Below are 17,222 nucleotides of genomic sequence, written 5' to 3'. Positions count from 1 at the left end.
CAGCTTGAGGGTCGAATCTCCGCCCATCTTTGGTAGGACTCTAGTCCAACTTTTCCAGATCATTGGCACCGTTTTCGTCATGTTCCGGAACCAAGATGCCTACTAGGCATTCTCCAAGAATCCCATCAAAGTTGACCCAGGGATGGAACTCCATGAAAAGCTTTCCACAATCCTTACCGGCCCCGCGAAGCAACTCTCCTTTCCCGCCAGGGTGGAACGGAAGATACGGTGTGATGTTATACACTTTGCCGTTGAAGGACGTCCATGCATCCATCCCTTTGCGCCCGTTATGCGCCTTGAGCATAGAGGGTGTGACTCGAATCAGATGCGGCGGTAGATCAGCGCCACGCAGGTTGACTTTTGGATTGGACGTCAATGCTGCCCAATCTAATGGGGAATGACCAGGTTCCAGGACGACTTTGCGGGAAGAGTTTCGTGCAGCTGGGGTAAGAGTGCTGCTCGTCGGCTTGCTTCTAGGAGGTACGCGCAGAGATGACGCGCTGGACGGTGGAGGACGAAGGGAAGGCCCGGAATTCGGTTTAGGGGGAGCCAAGAACGAACCCTGGGAAGACTGGGAAGCTAGTTTCGGCGGCTGCAGTTGCTGTTGTCGCTGTGCAGTCGGCCTAGGCGGCGGCGGCATGAGAGAACCATCTCTTGGGGGGTTGACGGGAGAAGGGGCTATCGGCACTTTTGACTCGCCTGTGGATTTCGCCTCGGAAGGGGCATGACGCTCATCGAGTTTGAGTGTAGGGACATTCTGGTCAGGCGGTGTAGTCGCAGACGCCTTGGGAGTCGTCTGCGCAGACTCTGAATCGGAGGCTTTGTCTTGGCCATCAACTTCAGCCTCTGCGTTCACTGGTAAACTCTTATTAGGAGGGGCTTCTCCAGCCTGCTGTGACTTGAACCAGGACAAAAATGGGCGATTCCACGTTCCATCCTGTCGCCGCGGCAGGACAAAAATGATCGCGAATACTAAGGTCGCGACCCCTGCCACCCAGCCCATTGTTTGTGTCGACGGGAGTGACGTGCACCTTGAGAGATGTCAGAGTCGACACTTGACAGCAACCGCGGTTAGGTTATTAGGGGTCCTGACACAACATCGTGATTGGGCTAACTGATAACGGACTATACTATTCTTAGCAATTACCGTATTTTGTGTACCCTAACTCGGTTTAGTGACGGAAGCTGGATCGGGTTATGGACGATCAACAACCACCAATGTGAGGTGAATTTACTCCATAAATCATGACTACTCTGTAGGCAAAGCTCCTTGCGAATGACAGATGAGGATGACCAGAAATTGATGATCTCAGCTGTGGTATTTGTAGTGTACTGGTCGGAATAGAAGTCCGCTCTATGGGAGGCGCAATGTATAATGATGTCAATGTGCTGAACACTTTCGCCTCTTCCCTGGCAGCCTGGACAAAATGACTTCTCGCGTCCACGTTGAGCGTTCGCTAATTGCTATGTCGGATAATGCTGCGGAATACGATTATGGCAGCCTCGGATACAGTCCTGCTCTTTGATGCTGGAGCTGGGACGGTACTTGACCCCTTTCGATATCTGCGCTCATACCGGCGCATCAGATAAGAGGGCTGATTATAGATGGACATAGGCTCAAGGCGGGCGGATGTCTCAGGAAGATCGATATCTGCTTCTTTTCCCAGATCAATTTCCTTCGAAGTCGACGAACAAAGTAGCTCTTTTTGCAGTCCTAGACGGCCAGTACGATCCCTAAGCGGGCATGGTCTATCTACGCACATCATCTCAACTGACATGTCTTAGTGGATCGGATATGGTGGCTGAGCATGTCCGAACCCATCTTCCCAAGCTCCTTGCCAGTCGGCCGGAGTTCGACGAGGGTGACTTTGAAACCGCCATCAAGCGCGCTTTCGAAGACGAAGATAAGCTCCTGCTGCACATGGTCATGAATGATGACGATCCGGAGCCCGTGATCTCAGGCACCACTGTAGCGCTCTGTCTAGCGGACCTGACGCGAGGACTGCTCGTCTCTGGCAATGTCGGGGACTCGCATATTGTGTTCGTGGAGCGAGAGCCAGGAACGGAAGCAATTCTGAGATTGGCAAGCTCATCTGCATCTTTGCGTTTACAAGCAGTAAAAGAAGAAAAATTGCTGAACGTGGGCGTATATATTAGGAACTCCTTTCTCAAGCGCATAAACCAAACGCACCCTCGGAGAAGAGGCGCATTGAACAGGCCGGCGGTGCAGTCCATGTTTACGGTGGAAGCGCACGGCTCGGTATATATACCTCTACACTCTGGCATTCAGCTCCTAAAGCTGGGAAGGCTAACTCTTCTAAGGAACCCTAAACATGTCCCGTGCTCTGGGCGATCTTCAATATAAAAACCCCATCAACACACTAGACGTCAATCCGAGTTCCAGAGGGCGGCGGGCGAACGCTGTCGCGCCCAACTTACGCGGAAACTTCCTGTCCAATGAGCCGTATGTGCGCACCATAACGCTGAGTCCTGATTCCCGGTACGCGATTATCTGCGCGTCCGACGGTATCACTGACCAGACGGACGAGAGAACGTTGATGGAATATGTCATGAAGCAGCTTCGTCGTGGCCGGAGGGCCACGGACATCGCACGGGAGATTAGCATCTTACCTGCGAGTAGTCTCGAGAGCGATAACTGTACATCTGTCGTGGCGTTTTTTGATGGGATTAATGCTTGAGATGGGAGCATGCTCTGTTTTTGAGACTTCGGTTACTATTTCAAATATGAACGATCCTGGGAAAGTCAAAGTAGTGATGACCCCATTCCATCAAGGTTCTATTCCCATGTGTCCACTAAAAAAAAATGATTCATATTCTATCATGAGCAATCATAAAAAGCCATTCCATTTCTAGTAACCCGATACCCCCATGAATTCCCATCAGCAAATGCCCTTTCAAATCACATTCATGAATGCCATATATAGCAAAACATAGATAACCATTCCCCAAACGCCGCGATCATGAGATCATGTTGAGGTAAAAAACGTGAGACATAGTAGCTCATGCCCATTTCCCAAGCAAAGCCATGAGAGCAGCACCCAAGCAAATGAAGAAGAATGCTGACAAGACAGTGCGCAAAGGCGCTCTGCGCATTGCCCTGCTGAACATGAACTCGTGAGCCATCAGCTCTACCAAGGAAGTGTAGATCAAAATTCCGGCCGAAATGGAATCAAAGACTCCATTGACGATCAGCGTTGTGCGCCCACTAGGGGGGTAACTGTGGCGGACACCGAGACCAATTGCAATGGCAATCGGGGTCGAGAGAGCATAGCAAAGAGCCAGTACGTAAGGCGTCCACTTCTTGGATTCGGGCCAGGGAAGCGTCGCCAGCCGCGAGCCCAGACCCAATCCTTCGAAAGTCTGGTGGAAAACGAGCACAATGTACAATGTCGTAAACTCCTCCCCGGAGACAGCCAGCGTTAGACCGATGAAGATGGAGTGGAAGATGATGCCAAACTCAAGGATGAAAATGGCCGTCAACTGGGAAGCGTAATCCTCCAGGGAGTAGTCCTTCCCCTTGGCAGCTTCGGGATCGCGATGGTCGCGAGTGTGACCGAGGTGGTCGTTTCCGGGAATATGGCCCTTTCCGTTGGTTGTGCTTGGCCGTGATGACTGTTCCGTGTCGTGCAACTCGTGGGGATCGTCGTTGTTGATCTCCGGGCCGTGCGAGTGTCCGTGGTGGCCGTGTCCGAACGAGTATCGCATAACCATGAGCTCGACAAAGAACATGACCACGATGGTCATCAGAATAATGCCCTCGACCCAGGAATATTCCGTAATGTGCCCATCTAGGCACTCGTTGGTCAACGCTTCTTCCGCTGGGGCGAGTAAATGAATGAAAGCCGTCGCAATGATCACTCCAGAGCCGAAGTACTTGGCAATGAAGTACACCCATGATGGTAGACCCGAGTTTCCCATCCGCTTCGTGGCTACCGGTAGGACCCCTCCTATGAGCGACCCGACCAGAATAACAAAGATGGCCGAGATGCGGAGGCCCATGCGGCCATCGTACTCATTGCCGGTGTCACAGCGGTCCATTGTGACGGGCTCTTCCATGTTGTTCTGCTACTTCTGGTCGTGGTTGACTGTACGACTTCGGGTGCACGCAGTTTGTCCGGCAATGGAGATCTAACCGATCTGCAGGGTCCCGGCCCCGGCTCAAGAAGAGAATGGCTTGCAGCGATCAAGGAGAGAGGGATCTTGGATTCCTCAGGAGGCGTGCACCGTCCGTCTTGGCCGATCTATGGCAACATGGCCTGGAGGAAAGGATTTTACAATAATCTACAGCCAAGAGTGCAATTTATATTTATATTATGTATTTCCGTCCGCCCTCTGCAGGAATTGCCGGAGAGGACCTTGGGAGACAATGTCTTTTTACTCTGCGTCACTGTCAGCAAGTGAGGACCTTGCGGAAGGATCACTTTGGAAAATTTCTGATTGGTCAATTTTCTGGTCGGCTCTCATTCTCCGAAAGGGCTTGGCCAGTCAGGAACGCGATAAACTCGGCAGGGACCTCGTCACGTGATGATATCGACCCATTTGTCTCCAGGAAAGCTCTCCGATCGGCGATTGCAGACTAATGCACACAAGTCACAAAGTTTCAGCGGCATCGTTCTATTTTTTTTTTTTTTTTTTTTTTTTTTTGGCATCCCGCCATCCTGGCTTTCCGCCACGGCCCGTCTTCTGCCACGCACCCTTGGCTTGCCCACGTGCTTTTCGTTCCTCTGTTCATGGCAGAAGACCAAGCCCCACTTTGGTCTTCTGAGTTGCAGGCATTTCTAGGTTAGGGCTGGAAGAGAGCATATTGCATGAAGTACATTGGTGTCAACCCTGAAGGCTTCCTCTACCAACATGACGAGTTGAGATCGTCAATGTCACGTAGGCCTAATACCTAAGTTCGAACAGAAACTGTCAGCCAGGACCTCGAATCATTTGCGAAGTAGGTTCATATATTGCATCTCTTGCCATTGGATGTCGAATGCAGTCTGTTACGCTCAAAGAACACATGTTGAAGCTCCATTGCTTCGAAGATGAAAGTATTACTGTTGTGGAAAAAACATGCCGGTTGCTCTACAATCAACGTCTCCGACGTGATGTTGCTTGCTCGTCGGAATGAGGGCCTTCAGTCAATTCTACCGGCATAGAGCTTTCCGCACAAGCTGAGCGTCGATGAGGACCAGAAAGCTAGCTGCCATTTGAGATTCGTAACGGACTATCAGAGTTTAAGATCGACGTCAATTCTCTAACCCCAAAATACCAGGTTTGGAATTCGCATGTGTTCATACTATCGTCGCAATTCATCCTTTCCTGGTCATATTCAGCTTGGAAGAACTCATTGAAATCTGGCACTTGAGAACTATACTACTGTTTTGGATGCTGATGCAAAGATTGAAATGCTGTCATGTGACGTATGGCCCAGGCAGAAACATTCTAGGACAGGTTAAAGAAGAACGAGTACGACAGTGCGTCACAGAACATTCCATCCTATCTCAATGGAGAATGAACAGGTTCAGCTGAAGGTTCGGTTTCGGAGGACCCATCGCAAGTCTCGCCTTGGCTGCGGGAATTGCAAGAGGCGGCGAGTCAAGGTATACGATGCCCCAACTAACCTGGGTTATGGATTTGATTGAATTCCGGGCCCATATGTAACTTCAGACGGGTAACCAATCGTAACAGTGTGATGAAAAGAAGCCGATGTGCACAAATTGTATTCAGCACTCTATCGATTGCGACTATCAACTCTCTGCTTCTCGATCTCCGTCCAGGGATTCAACCACATCACAGCCGCAGCGGTTCAGGTTCCGACAATCCAAGTACCAGTCTCAAATCTGTCAATTGTCGCATGAGCAATCCGGCTCTACTATCCGCTCACAGGGAGTCCAATGCGATTTGACTCGTTCGGTAGAACACGACAGTGGCAGCGGAGAGAGCATCTCGCCTGCCGATCTCTATCTTTTCCATCATTTTGTCACATCCACGTACCGGACGTTCGCCGGCGAAGAAGGGCATGCGGTTTGGCAAGTTTACGTACCGCGCTGGGGGTTTTCCTTTCCGTCAATAATGCATCTCCTGTTAACACTCTCCGCTCTGCATCTTGCCGTCCTGAACCAAACGAATCGAGATGAGAATATCAAGAAGGCGGATGAGCATTTCACTTTTGGCGTGCGCTCGGTCACGGCTAGTCTTGCGCTGCATTCCCTAACCTCGGAAAACTGCCAGCAGATATACATCTCGGCAGTCATGATCTGTTTCGCGTACTTTGCTCGCGGACCGAGAGCCGGCGAATACCTTGTCTTTAATGCAAAAGGAAAGTCGGAGTGGCTGGTGCTTCTTCGCGGAGTGCGGGCGATTTTGGAACAGAAGCAGTCCGAAATTTTTACTGGCGTTCTGGCCCCGACTGAGAAGAAACGGCCAGAGGAGGTCCCGAATCACGAACTGGACAATGAACTCGCGCTGCACGTGCATCATCTCCAGCACGTCAGGGCCACAGTCATGGCCGAGGTTCCAGCAGTACGGGATCTTTACAGTAAGGTGATGGATGATCTCATCCGCAGCTTTCAAGGCGTCTATCGAGAGCGCAAAGCGGGATCTCCGCCATGTGAATTCATGCCGTTCACGATGGGTTGGACCTTTCGGCTTTCGGAGGCAATGGTTGAGCGATTGGAGGATAGAGAGCCGCTTGCGCTTGTGATTTTAGCCCACTGGGCGATTCTACTCCGGTACATGAACGACGTATGGTTTATGCGCGGATGGGATCGGCATATCGTTACGGGTGTTTGGGCTTGTTTACCCCCAACTCATCATGCGCTGATTGCATGGGCAGAGGAGATTATTTTGAATGAGACATATGATTGCAAGCAAATGGAATGTAATATATGTAGCAGACGAAAGATTAGATAGAGCCCAATTTACAATTCACAGTGATAGCCAGCCAGCCACAGGGGGTATTAATTTCGAGCTCAGCCAGTTCAAGTTTGTCATTGTCTGAGATCAGTGAAAGTGAATGTTGGGATGCTGAGGCATGAATCCGTTTCTTGAATTGCTGAGACTATATCTGCTGCAGGTTGACATCAGGTCCAGGCATTCAAATCAGCGCTTATTGTTCTGCCTAGTATAACCCCCAATTGGACCATACATATATGCTGGATCCAGCGAGCCGTCGTATCGTCATGGTACTAGCCCTAAAATAACATAACGTTCCTTCTCCACGGTGCGATCTCGATCCCCACTCGTATTCGTTTCTGGATTACTAAAACAGGCAATTGCGTAGGACACATCCATGTTCGTTGCCCTAAGTCCTAGGGTTTTATGAACCTGGGTAGGTACCTTACCATGTAGTATAAAGAAGGCTTAATATTTGAGACGAGCTTTTCTTTATCTGATTATGGTCGCGATGAATCGTGTCTTTAATAACATTCTACCAGAATGGACTTCACCTTCCACCCCGGCGTCAACGGTTCCTCGCCTTGGGTCGAATTTTACCCTTACAACCCTTCTCTTTCGGCCGGATACGCTTTTATGGCCATATTCGGCATCCTAACTGTCGTCCACTTTGTGCTCATGATCCCCTACCGGGCCGCGTATTTTATTCCTTTTGTGCTCGGCGGAGTCTGTATGTCTCTCTCTTTCCCACCACCAAACGAAGATGAATCAATTCAGTACCTCCCTTATTCGGCCCTAAACACTACAAAGTAATGTATATCACTAACGATTTCCAAGGCGAAACATTTGGCTACCATGGCCGTGCACGCTCCCACGATCACCGTACAGAAATTGGGCCCTGGGCGCAGCAGCAATTGCTCCTCCTCTGTGCGCCGCCGCTGCTCTCCGCTACTATATACATGACGCTCTCGCGTCTGCTCAGGAGCTTGAATGCCGAGGAACACTCGCCCATCCGACCGAAACGGCTGACTATACTCTTTGTGCTCAATGACATCATCTGCTTGCTAACGCAGCTGGTCGGCGCGGGCCTCCCAGTCACTGGCGACCCAGACGTGATCCGCATTGGGAATAAGGCGGTCCTGGCCGGATTGATTTTCTCGCTCTTTGTGTTCGGGTGGTTCCTTTGGATTGCCGCTAAGGCACAGCGGCGATTGGGCGTTCATCCAACACCATTGTTGATGGACGACTCGCTGTGCGACCGGTGGAAGCTGTACATGGGAATGCTGTATGTGGTGAGTGGGTGTATGATGGTGCGGAATTTGGTCCGGACGGTGGAATTCGGCAGCCCTAAAGGGGCGGATATCCGGACACGCGAGGTGTACATCTATCTCTTCGATGCCGCGTTGATGGCGACCGGAATGGGTTTGTGGGTTGTCTGGCATCCAGGGCGGCTAATAAAGAGGGCGTGTACAGTAAGAAAGGGGATGGAGAGCGGCGTAGAGCTTTTAGGGGGCAAATAGGTTGAGCTGGGTGTTACCTTCATTGCTGGGTTGGTTCATTCAGAGGGTTCTTAGGGTTTACTATACAACCACCGGATGTATTTTCTAGATGTAGTTATTTCGGGTGAACTTTCAACATTCCGACCTTCCAAAGACTCGAGGCTGATTTCTTTTGGGAGCAAAAGGTGTATTGATCTGAACGAATTTCACAATCCAAACATCTTGCTATCGGCAGGTATATCGACGTGTTGTTTCGAATAGAAAGACGAGAGTCTGAGCCGTACGGAGTAGTCTCCATTGAGATCAAATCGGTTGATTTTCAAGTCCTAACTCCGTCCTAACATGCGAATCGTTAATCCCACTGGACTGGACTGCTTGATCGTACTCGTACGAGAAGACAAGCAATGGCGGCCGGGCCGTTGACCTAGCAGAAGTTGGTGCGGGAGACGGAACTCCGTCGAGACAATTTTCAACAAAGGTTACGACGAGATTTGGGAGTCCCCTCTAGCAACGCACCTTTTTACGACACCATCAAAGGTCGGCATGCTATGGCCAATCCCTTGAACTCAACATTCGAGCTATTTTGACTACGACTGAAAGGCTAGCTTGTGCCGAGTTGTGTAGCCAGTTCCGCCAGGTACTGAATGTGCTGGGAGTCCTGAGCTTGTGGTCTGTACTCCGTACATGTGTGAATTTAGAGAAAGAAGAGATAAGATTCTATATACATATGCACAATAAGATAAATGCAATAGTAACTACATTGCCACTAGTCATAGAACTGACAGGAAATCCTGCGCCGAACCAATTTCCATAACTCCGTCTCCCTGTTTTTCCTCTTTTCCCCCTTCTTCCGCATTGGCAGATTTAAATGGCAAAGGCTTTAACAGTCCCGGATAGAAGAAATAACTAGCCACCGCAGTCGCTCCGGCTACAACTGCGGCAGCCGTGAGAAGTACGTTGTGCGGGGCAGATTCGGAAGGCTGCGCTGCAGGGTCCCGAAGTCTTTCACGCTTCCTGATTTCGCTCCAGATCGGGGTCGCATCTGCAAGGGTATTGAACAGTGTATGTCCTATCCTGCTTATGGTAATGCTCTCTGGCGGTCTCCATGGCAGGGCACCGCTAGGAGTCGGAGAGAAAGCATCGGGAACCGAGACAACGCCCAGATACTGCTGCCGCATTCGCTCCACGTACTTTGTGAGCAACGGTGTTTTTGTCAACAATGCCTCCCGCAGCCACGGTAACGGGACTTCGGGAACGAGAGCGAGCGATAGGTACCCGACAACTAGCGTGTCGAGACTTGATGGGTGGTTATCAGAGAGCATGTACGACTTCTTCCCAAGGAGCTCCTGCAGCGGCTCGAACAGCTCGGCAGTTAGCGACTCCAATCGGAACTGACTGGCTTGTGCCGTTTTCCCCAAAAGAGTCGTCACGGTTTCTCGAGGTCGGTACAAGAGGCTCTGAGGGATATGCCCAGCTGCGGCGGCCGCCAATCGTTCTCGTTCCCGCTGCTCCTCCGTCGCTTCTAGATCCAGAGATGATAAGCCCAAGTGATCGGTGCGGCGTCTGGCGGCATTGCGAGTCTTAACGGGGGTGATCCATTGGTTCGGCCAGGTGAGAATGGCTCCGTAAGCAGGCGAGGTGGCAGCGTAATAGTTTTGACTGGTGACGTAGAGGTAAAGGTCGATGAGGAGCTGTCCGTTTGATTCGGTAAAGGTAGAAAAACTGAAATCGAGCAACACTACCGTCAGCAAAGGCAAGAGAAGCAATCCAATCGCGGGGAGTCCATCTCGTACGCGATATTGTCTGCTTTCTCTGACCCCGTCAAATGAGCATCTAAATCCCATTGACCGTTGGAGTATTCACGGAGATAGTTGACAATGTTTCGGTATTTCGACACCCATGTTGAGCCGTCCTTGAGCGCTGGCAACTCGTCTGCAGCACCAAGCGCAGTCAGTCAGCAATTCTTGTAAACAGCCGCGAACAAAAAAGCATACTCGTTCCGGAGACTGAAACGTCACTGGATGCGACCAAAACCCACGCATCCCGAGGCACTACAGCCGAAAAGTAGGCAATTGCGGCTAAACATTGCGGATCTATGGAGGGCAGAGAAAAGGCTGGCCCCCAGACATGCAGCTCCAAGACCATAGTTTGCTCGTTGCTCCAAAGTACATCTATGCGACGAAGGGCTGGCACGGGATTGGAGCGGAAGACAGACTGATTAGGTCACGTGGATGAGACTTATGATTAATTCGAGGCTAGTACATATTAGGCTTAGGGTCACTTGCAGTGAGCTACTGTAAATAGCAGCCATTTTAAGTTGCCGTGGTCGCGCGGCACGCGCCGTAAGGCTCGTAGCGACGTCGGGCGATCCGGCGAAGATGCAAGGAACACTTTCGGGGGAACGACTCCGTACGGAGCACCGACTTCAAAGAGTAAAAGTTAGGATTTTCATGAATGGTTTTGCAAACTGTAGACTTTCGGTGGTGACTGCTGGACTGCTGGACTTGGGGATTAGCTTCTACTAGCTAGGAGCGCGAGCACTGTTTTCTTGCTTATCAAAGGAGCTTGCATAGTTACTGGGCTAACCAGTAAGTTGAACTCTACTGTTCTCCCTGAGTGACCTCTTTGAACCTTGAACTGGCTTGCCCCTCACCATCTTCCATTGCTTTCGAGAGTGCCAAGTAACCTACGAGTAGGTAGTTGTCTACGGAGTACGAGATGCACGAAGCAGGAGTCCCCTGGCGCTGAGGCCGTACTTGCGCCCCACAGAGATAGGTTTAGGCTATGGGAGAGGGCCGTTCGACAAGTCCCTACGAACCCTTGATCGCCGACACGGTGGACTCACCGACTTTCCTGCGCACATCAATGCAGGCAGGATGGCTCAGACAAGGTGATTCGGCCAAGAAAGTAACATTACCTAGGGTCCAAGGTACCCTGCTGTCGACCAATTTCTGGGGAGATTTCCCTGGCTGCGGGAGGATCACTACCCCTGCAACAATGGATATCTACAAATGTATCCTGTACATTGAAGGTAGTCAGGCGATATCATGAGCCTTGCAGCTTCTGATTGTTACCCAAAGGAAGTGAAACACGGAGGATTACGAGTATATCCCTAGTACGGATATGGGATATGGATTCCAGCCACAGCATGAGCTGAACTGGATTACTATGTCATAATGACACAGATGTGATAGATCAGAGTTACGCTGTCAGGAGTGCATACGGAGTTGGTCAATGCTTCGGTTAAAACCTCAACGGTTCAACCCTGTGCAATTCCTCCATATCGAGCAAGTACTCGTATAGAGCCTCATGTGTTGTTCCAAAAGATCTTGCTAGCAACTTGCGCACGGACGTACCTATACGAAGTGGTGCGTGAGAAATCTGCGGGGAACATTCGAGCCGAGAAACATCATCATCGCGATTCGCGAGCGGCTCCAGAATTCACTTGTCAAAATGAGTTCCTTTTGCCATGTCTTGGAACTCGCGCTAAAAAGACAGGCGATACGTCACTAAAATGACTCACGAGAGAGGTCATTGCGTTTAGGGTCCAGGAACACTCTTCCAAATCTCCAATTTTAAACTTTGCAAGAGTCAGGGCCGCAGCTCAGCTTAACTATCCCTAGTGATGCAATCTTGAGGAGCCCCCTCATGCAAGGTCCGCATGCAACGATTCGCCGGCAAACCCTATACTGCAGCTTACATGTACAGTTATGAGGATGTTGTAAACAATAAGTTAAAGCCAGATTGATTGATCAGCAGATACGCATACGGAGTTCTTAGGATCAGAAATGAATATGTGAAATGTTTCTATTAATTTGGTATATCCATCATTCACAGAGCCATTATTTGAGGCGACCCTAATGCAGACACGAAGACGAATGAAATACAAACAAGTTAAACGGCACCGATACTATTCCCAAGTCGTTGACCACACCCGTCTGCCGTAGGCACCGACAAGAATGTTGACATCAGATGATCAGCCCCAGCCTCATGGATTGCCCCTCAGCAACTAGGCTCAAAACTGGCAGAGCGATCCGCAATTGACAAGCCCATCTCGGATTAGTGAAACGGCGATAGGTTCGGAGGTAAGAGATCGAGCAGGGGTAAGAAGTTGGAAGAGCAGGGGTATGCCGTCCACGTGATGTCGATGGCGCTTGAATGGCCGCGCAAACCGAAAAAGATCACTCCGCACGAATCAGGCTGTCGGATTTTGACCAGTTGGGAGCCGTGCTCAGCCTCCGTTCATCTTTTTTCGTACTAGCCGGGGGCGCGAAATCGAGACACGTGCGCTTCGTCGTCGGTTCCAAGGCACCGGAGTCGCCAACGGAAGCGGAAAGGAAGGACGATTAAAAAATTGAGTAATAGGACAAAAAGGAAAAGTCCCGCATTTGAATGTTTCAACCCCGAACCCAGATGATGCCGGAAGATGCCAATGTCCGTAAGATGCCGAAAGTCATTGATGGAAGACTTGGTGAGCGGTTGTTGTTGTTGTTGCTTCGTAACAAGACGTCGATCGGATTAGCACTCAGACCAGCTGAGATGCCAATGAGGTTCATGATTACTCCCGGCTCGTCATTTATTTGGGAGTCGGCGGGAGAGGACCCTTTGGCGGAGGGCCCGGGCAGGGAGGGAACTGCTGAGCGGACGGCATTGTGAGAGAGTTAAGTGGGATGGAAGAGGGTTGGAACTTGAAGCTCGAGATGGTCGAGATTAGGTAGACTAGAGATGTACGGTCAAGCTCAGAGAGCACGAGGGCAATCAGAAGAGATCTTTGTAGAAGAGAAACTTGATGTTCAAGCCGGAGAGAGAGGCGAGAGCTGCGGTATTTATCCCTTGAGGTCTTTGAGAACACCTTTGCCTTGTTCTGAAACGAGGACGACGAAACAGCAAAAAAATCCACACGCCTCGACCCGTATGAAATCAACGGTTCCCCACAGTGGCTCCTAAGCATTGGCATTTCAGGAGACTGAACACCGGGAACGGCGCAGCAACTTGGCAAGGGTTGCTTCCCCCTGGATTCGTGATATGCCAGGTTAAAATAGAAATCCATTCAAATCTTCCGTTGAGCCGCTTAGGGCCCGTTGTCCACGGGAAGCTTGCAATCTATCATGTATGTCTGCCTAATCTACTCGAGGAATTGAGCTCGTCTCCCTTCTCACTACAGCGCACCGTGCCCACAACGCATTGCAAGGATTTAGGTTACCAGCGACTTCCGGCGTCCGATGGAGAAAAAAGCTAACCCAATTGGGTTTTGCAATTTCTCAGTGTTGGTGGCTTGGAGCTGTACTTTGGGACTGATCGCCTTTGTCACGAGCATGGGCCAAGGATTCTTTGGCCTGAGATGCGCACATCACTGGCCCAAGGCATTGGAACCTGGCTCTCCCTTAATTAGGCTGATGGGGAGTTCTTGGAGTTAGGCTGGAGCCTCTGGTACGGAGGCCTCCGTACTTTACCCATCTTGGGAAAAACTTACCCTTGACCAACGGAGTTTAAGTTCATTTTGGGTTGGTTCATGAATCATGACCTTGCCGATTTCCGCTGAGTCACGATTAGACCATATGAGCAAGAACGAGGACTGATACGAGCATTTCCGTTGATGCGAGCAGCTGGTTCTAAATTGCATGCAGATTCCTGCTGGACCAGCGATTCGCCAATACTGACTGCTTTCTATGTAGGGACGGGGTACATGTAACATGTTGGACAAGGTCGGATCCCGAGCATGAAATTGATGCATTTCTCTCTGAAAAACTGAATCATGCTACGGTGGAAGCTACGGTGGGTTTTGAGCAGGTGCTTCATTCTGTAACCTCTGCCATCACCGACGGCCGATGGATTCATTCGGCCAGTCTTCCGGCCGTTGTTGTTCCTCTGGGAATCTTGGGCCCCCCCTTTAACTATGCTCCACCTCATTGCTTCCGTGAGTATGGCTCTATGACGACGACGAGCAAGCCCACCCGTCCACTCTCCAAGTCTCAGGTTCTTCTAGATTGCTTCTAGCGCTGGAGCCGAACCCCTTTCCCGTGGTTCTGCTCCTTTCCATCAAGCCCGAATGCCGAACCGCACAGTGCTGTGGAGAACAACTCGATTAAACGGCTTCTCGGAATAATCAGAAAATTCTATCGAACTACCGAGTTAGTTATGTACGCACTGTCCTGATCGATTGAAGACGAGAGAATCATACGGTCTACTTATGCATGCATGATTGTCAATTTTTCGGATATTATTCTTTTCTTCGGAAATCCATCCGACCACAGAGCGCATGACAGTTGACATCAAATGACCCAGGGCCAGTCCAGTTGACCAGGTTGATTTTCACAGGCTAGCCCCCAGTAGGTAATCGATGACATCAATGACTTGGCGTCGTCCGGCAAGACTGCAACCCTAAACCGAATATGATGTAAGATTGAACAATCGAGATGCCAGCCAAGAGCCTCTTTTCCTTTCCTGTTTGTAGCCGTGTTTCATGATTCCCTCGGAATAAACCAGGTTCGATATGCATCCGTTTTTGTGCCTGCACTAATTCTCTGACAGCTCGGGGGTGTGCCTGGTGCAAGATACCGAGATTGAGGCTCAAATCTGTCCGCCATACATAATCTGAGTCCCGAACGGCAGTGACGTCGGTCCGTCCGGAATCCGGAGATCCTGCAATTCACTAGTACATCGTACGGTGTATGTAGTTTGTACAAGCGTGGAGAACTATTCCGACGGTCCGGCCGAATAATGTCGCGTAGTATTAACTTCAGGTTCTCTTAATACACATCTGACATCGGCTTTGTCTCCCTTGATTTCCAGGTCCTATATTTGCCATTGATGGTCGGCCGAGTGGACATCAGCGAGCGGATGATTTGAATTATTCAGATCCTGCCACATTTTAATCTCATCGAATGAATGGATTTGTACGAGTCAGGTCCCATGTGATCCTTATGATGATAAGCGGCCTAAAATTTCGCACTTGATCGAATCTCGTAAAACCGGATCTTTGTTGGAAATTTTTCAGGGGTTGCGAGATTTGACATTCGGTTCTTCGTCCGAAAATAGGATCGGCTTCCAGTTCCCATTGGTCCGTCGATGGAGCTTCGCCACAAAAGTGACCAACACTAAACTAGCCTCCGCTCCCACGTGGAATTCACACACTGCAATTGGCCTAATTGCCATCAATCCACGGCGACATCGACTTGTCAATCAGCATGTCTTGCATAAAGGATTGTGCAGGCTCTTCCGTACCTCCGTGCCCGACAGGGGGGTTAAGCAAGGAACAAAGAGCCCTACGCTGCAGGGTCTGTTCTGGGGCGTTGAGAAACTTGGCTGTCGATCGGCTCAGCTTCCAAGGAGTCCCATGCACATCCTCATCACAAGCAGACGACTACAGCCTGTTTGTCCATAACAAGAATGTCGAGTAATCAGGGGCCCCATGTCCACCATGATTCGACATGCATGTTCCAAGAGCATTGCGAGGTGAAATCGCTATCAGTAAGCCAGTAACCGGCTTGAATTATTATCGCATGCATGCCCCTATCTAGGGTATATGCAGGCGGCTGAGTACGTCCATTGACCCCGGACGCACTGCATACTACAACAAAGAAAAGAGGGACCAAATTGCATAGAGTAAAGTCAAAACCACGTGCAGTTTATTCTTGCATACATAACAATGCACTCATGCCCCGGCACTCAGCCACGTGGCTCTCGGTTAAGGTTTGCATAGGGCAGAACGGCATCGGTGTTTCGGCATGTGTTCGGCCAACAAAGAGTCATTCAACCAGAAATCTGATGGGCCCCGTTGTCCCTGTTGACATGCTGTCAGCCTGTCACAAAGTAATAGTAGCCGCAGTTGACGCCAAAAGTCGGTTCAAAGTTGAAAACTGGTGTTTCAAATTGATTGACATTTCGCTTTCTTGCATAATGACCCTGGTTGGCCCCCAAACCAGCCTTTGTTTCATCCTCTACCATACCTGAAGGCAACTTATCAAAGTTATCTGGCTTATCTCACTCTTCTTCCAGATCAGGTTGAACCTGCGTTGATATCCATTCTTCCATCAATGCTTGGCTAGTCGCCACAGAGGGAACGCTCTCCTGACGTTTTCTACGGTCCTTGCGAGTAACCAGCAGGCACAGAACCCACCCCCAAATGCTGAATCCTTCATATTGCGTCGTAAACGGGAGTTTCTTGTCATCTTGGGCATTATCTTCTTCTGATATACCATCGTCCGTCTTATTTCGTTTATTGGGTAATCGTTCAGACGCGTCGCCGTGCGGCTGACGACGCTTCCTGCTCGAGTCGTCCTGGTCATCCACGGTGAGGCTCTCTGGTATACTCGTCGGTATCCCCGCCGTCTCTTCATCGCTTTCGACAAGGACATGTGGTGAAACTTCCGCGGCACCTGATGAATCTTCTCCTGTGAGCTTGGTCGAATTGCTCTTGATGCGCCCGGTTCCTCCGAAAGTTTTATGCCTGGCTAGCAGCGAATGCCTCGTGCCAGACTCCCGTAGGAAGATGGCCACCTCAAAATCATCTGGGCCCTCGCTCAGCCTGATCAAACATCTCTACAAGTATCCTGAAACGCGATACGTACCCTCTGTAATAACATCCTTGACAGGATTGCTTTTCTTCTTGGCTAGGGCGCGTTCATTCTCTTCACGTAGCTTCGGCAGCACAAGGGGTTTTATTGCTTGGAATATTTTTGGGAGCTTGGGGTCTCGAGGATCAAGCAGCCAGCGGTTATCCGATGGGTTCTCTAGATATATTCGACATTCCAGAACCGAATATTTGCTTATACGAAGATATCTTCGGATGGGAGCCATTGAGGATGGGTGTAGAGGGTG

General features: G+C 50.3%; 8 protein-coding genes across 8 annotated transcripts; 4 read left to right on the top strand and 4 right to left on the bottom strand.

Moving 5' to 3' along the window:
- Positions 1 to 40: 40 nt before the first annotated feature.
- On the bottom strand, positions 41 to 1,003 carry VTN49DRAFT_4836 (uncharacterized protein; the record flags this gene model as incomplete). The annotated part of the gene is made up of 1 exon (XM_069412826.1): positions 41 to 1,003. The coding sequence occupies one exon, from the start codon at positions 1,001 to 1,003 to the stop codon at positions 41 to 43; it is 963 nt and encodes a 320-aa protein (XP_069266755.1).
- A 473-nt stretch (positions 1,004 to 1,476) lies between these two features.
- On the top strand, positions 1,477 to 2,699 carry VTN49DRAFT_4835 (uncharacterized protein; the record flags this gene model as incomplete). Its single annotated transcript, XM_069412825.1, has 5 exons — positions 1,477 to 1,542; positions 1,616 to 1,725; positions 1,786 to 2,083; positions 2,158 to 2,260; positions 2,323 to 2,699. The coding sequence occupies 5 exons, from the start codon at positions 1,477 to 1,479 to the stop codon at positions 2,697 to 2,699; spliced, it is 954 nt and encodes a 317-aa protein (XP_069266754.1).
- Positions 2,700 to 3,021: 322 nt separating this feature from the next.
- VTN49DRAFT_4834 (uncharacterized protein) lies at positions 3,022 to 4,059 on the bottom strand (the record flags this gene model as incomplete). The annotated part of the gene is made up of 1 exon (XM_069412824.1): positions 3,022 to 4,059. The coding sequence occupies one exon, from the start codon at positions 4,057 to 4,059 to the stop codon at positions 3,022 to 3,024; it is 1,038 nt and encodes a 345-aa protein (XP_069266753.1).
- Positions 4,060 to 5,513: 1,454 nt separating this feature from the next.
- Positions 5,514 to 8,423, top strand: VTN49DRAFT_4833 (uncharacterized protein; the record flags this gene model as incomplete). The annotated part of the gene is made up of 4 exons (XM_069412823.1): positions 5,514 to 5,609; positions 5,698 to 6,740; positions 7,446 to 7,633; positions 7,741 to 8,423. 4 exons carry the CDS (start codon positions 5,514 to 5,516, stop codon positions 8,421 to 8,423), a joined length of 2,010 nt encoding a protein of 669 aa, XP_069266752.1.
- A 749-nt stretch (positions 8,424 to 9,172) lies between these two features.
- VTN49DRAFT_4832 (uncharacterized protein) lies at positions 9,173 to 10,547 on the bottom strand (the record flags this gene model as incomplete). Its single annotated transcript, XM_069412822.1, has 3 exons — positions 9,173 to 10,124; positions 10,196 to 10,334; positions 10,397 to 10,547. 3 exons carry the CDS (start codon positions 10,545 to 10,547, stop codon positions 9,173 to 9,175), a joined length of 1,242 nt encoding a protein of 413 aa, XP_069266751.1.
- A 1,715-nt stretch (positions 10,548 to 12,262) lies between these two features.
- Positions 12,263 to 12,752, top strand: VTN49DRAFT_4831 (uncharacterized protein; the record flags this gene model as incomplete). The annotated part of the gene is made up of 3 exons (XM_069412821.1): positions 12,263 to 12,345; positions 12,480 to 12,619; positions 12,664 to 12,752. 3 exons carry the CDS (start codon positions 12,263 to 12,265, stop codon positions 12,750 to 12,752), a joined length of 312 nt encoding a protein of 103 aa, XP_069266750.1.
- A 42-nt stretch (positions 12,753 to 12,794) lies between these two features.
- Positions 12,795 to 13,372, top strand: VTN49DRAFT_4830 (uncharacterized protein; the record flags this gene model as incomplete). The annotated part of the gene is made up of 3 exons (XM_069412820.1): positions 12,795 to 13,054; positions 13,097 to 13,224; positions 13,290 to 13,372. The coding sequence occupies 3 exons, from the start codon at positions 12,795 to 12,797 to the stop codon at positions 13,370 to 13,372; spliced, it is 471 nt and encodes a 156-aa protein (XP_069266749.1).
- A 3,013-nt stretch (positions 13,373 to 16,385) lies between these two features.
- On the bottom strand, positions 16,386 to 17,201 carry VTN49DRAFT_4829 (uncharacterized protein; the record flags this gene model as incomplete). The annotated part of the gene is made up of 2 exons (XM_069412818.1): positions 16,386 to 16,912; positions 16,973 to 17,201. 2 exons carry the CDS (start codon positions 17,199 to 17,201, stop codon positions 16,386 to 16,388), a joined length of 756 nt encoding a protein of 251 aa, XP_069266748.1.
- Between the last annotated feature and the right edge of the window lie 21 nt (positions 17,202 to 17,222).

This window comes from Thermomyces lanuginosus, assembly GCF_041956635.1.
Source record: "Thermomyces lanuginosus strain ATCC 200065 unplaced genomic scaffold VTN49scaffold_32, whole genome shotgun sequence".
NCBI classification, from domain to species: Eukaryota; Fungi; Ascomycota; class Eurotiomycetes; order Eurotiales; family Trichocomaceae; genus Thermomyces; species Thermomyces lanuginosus.
This window is presented reverse-complemented; position numbering and strand designations above follow the sequence as displayed.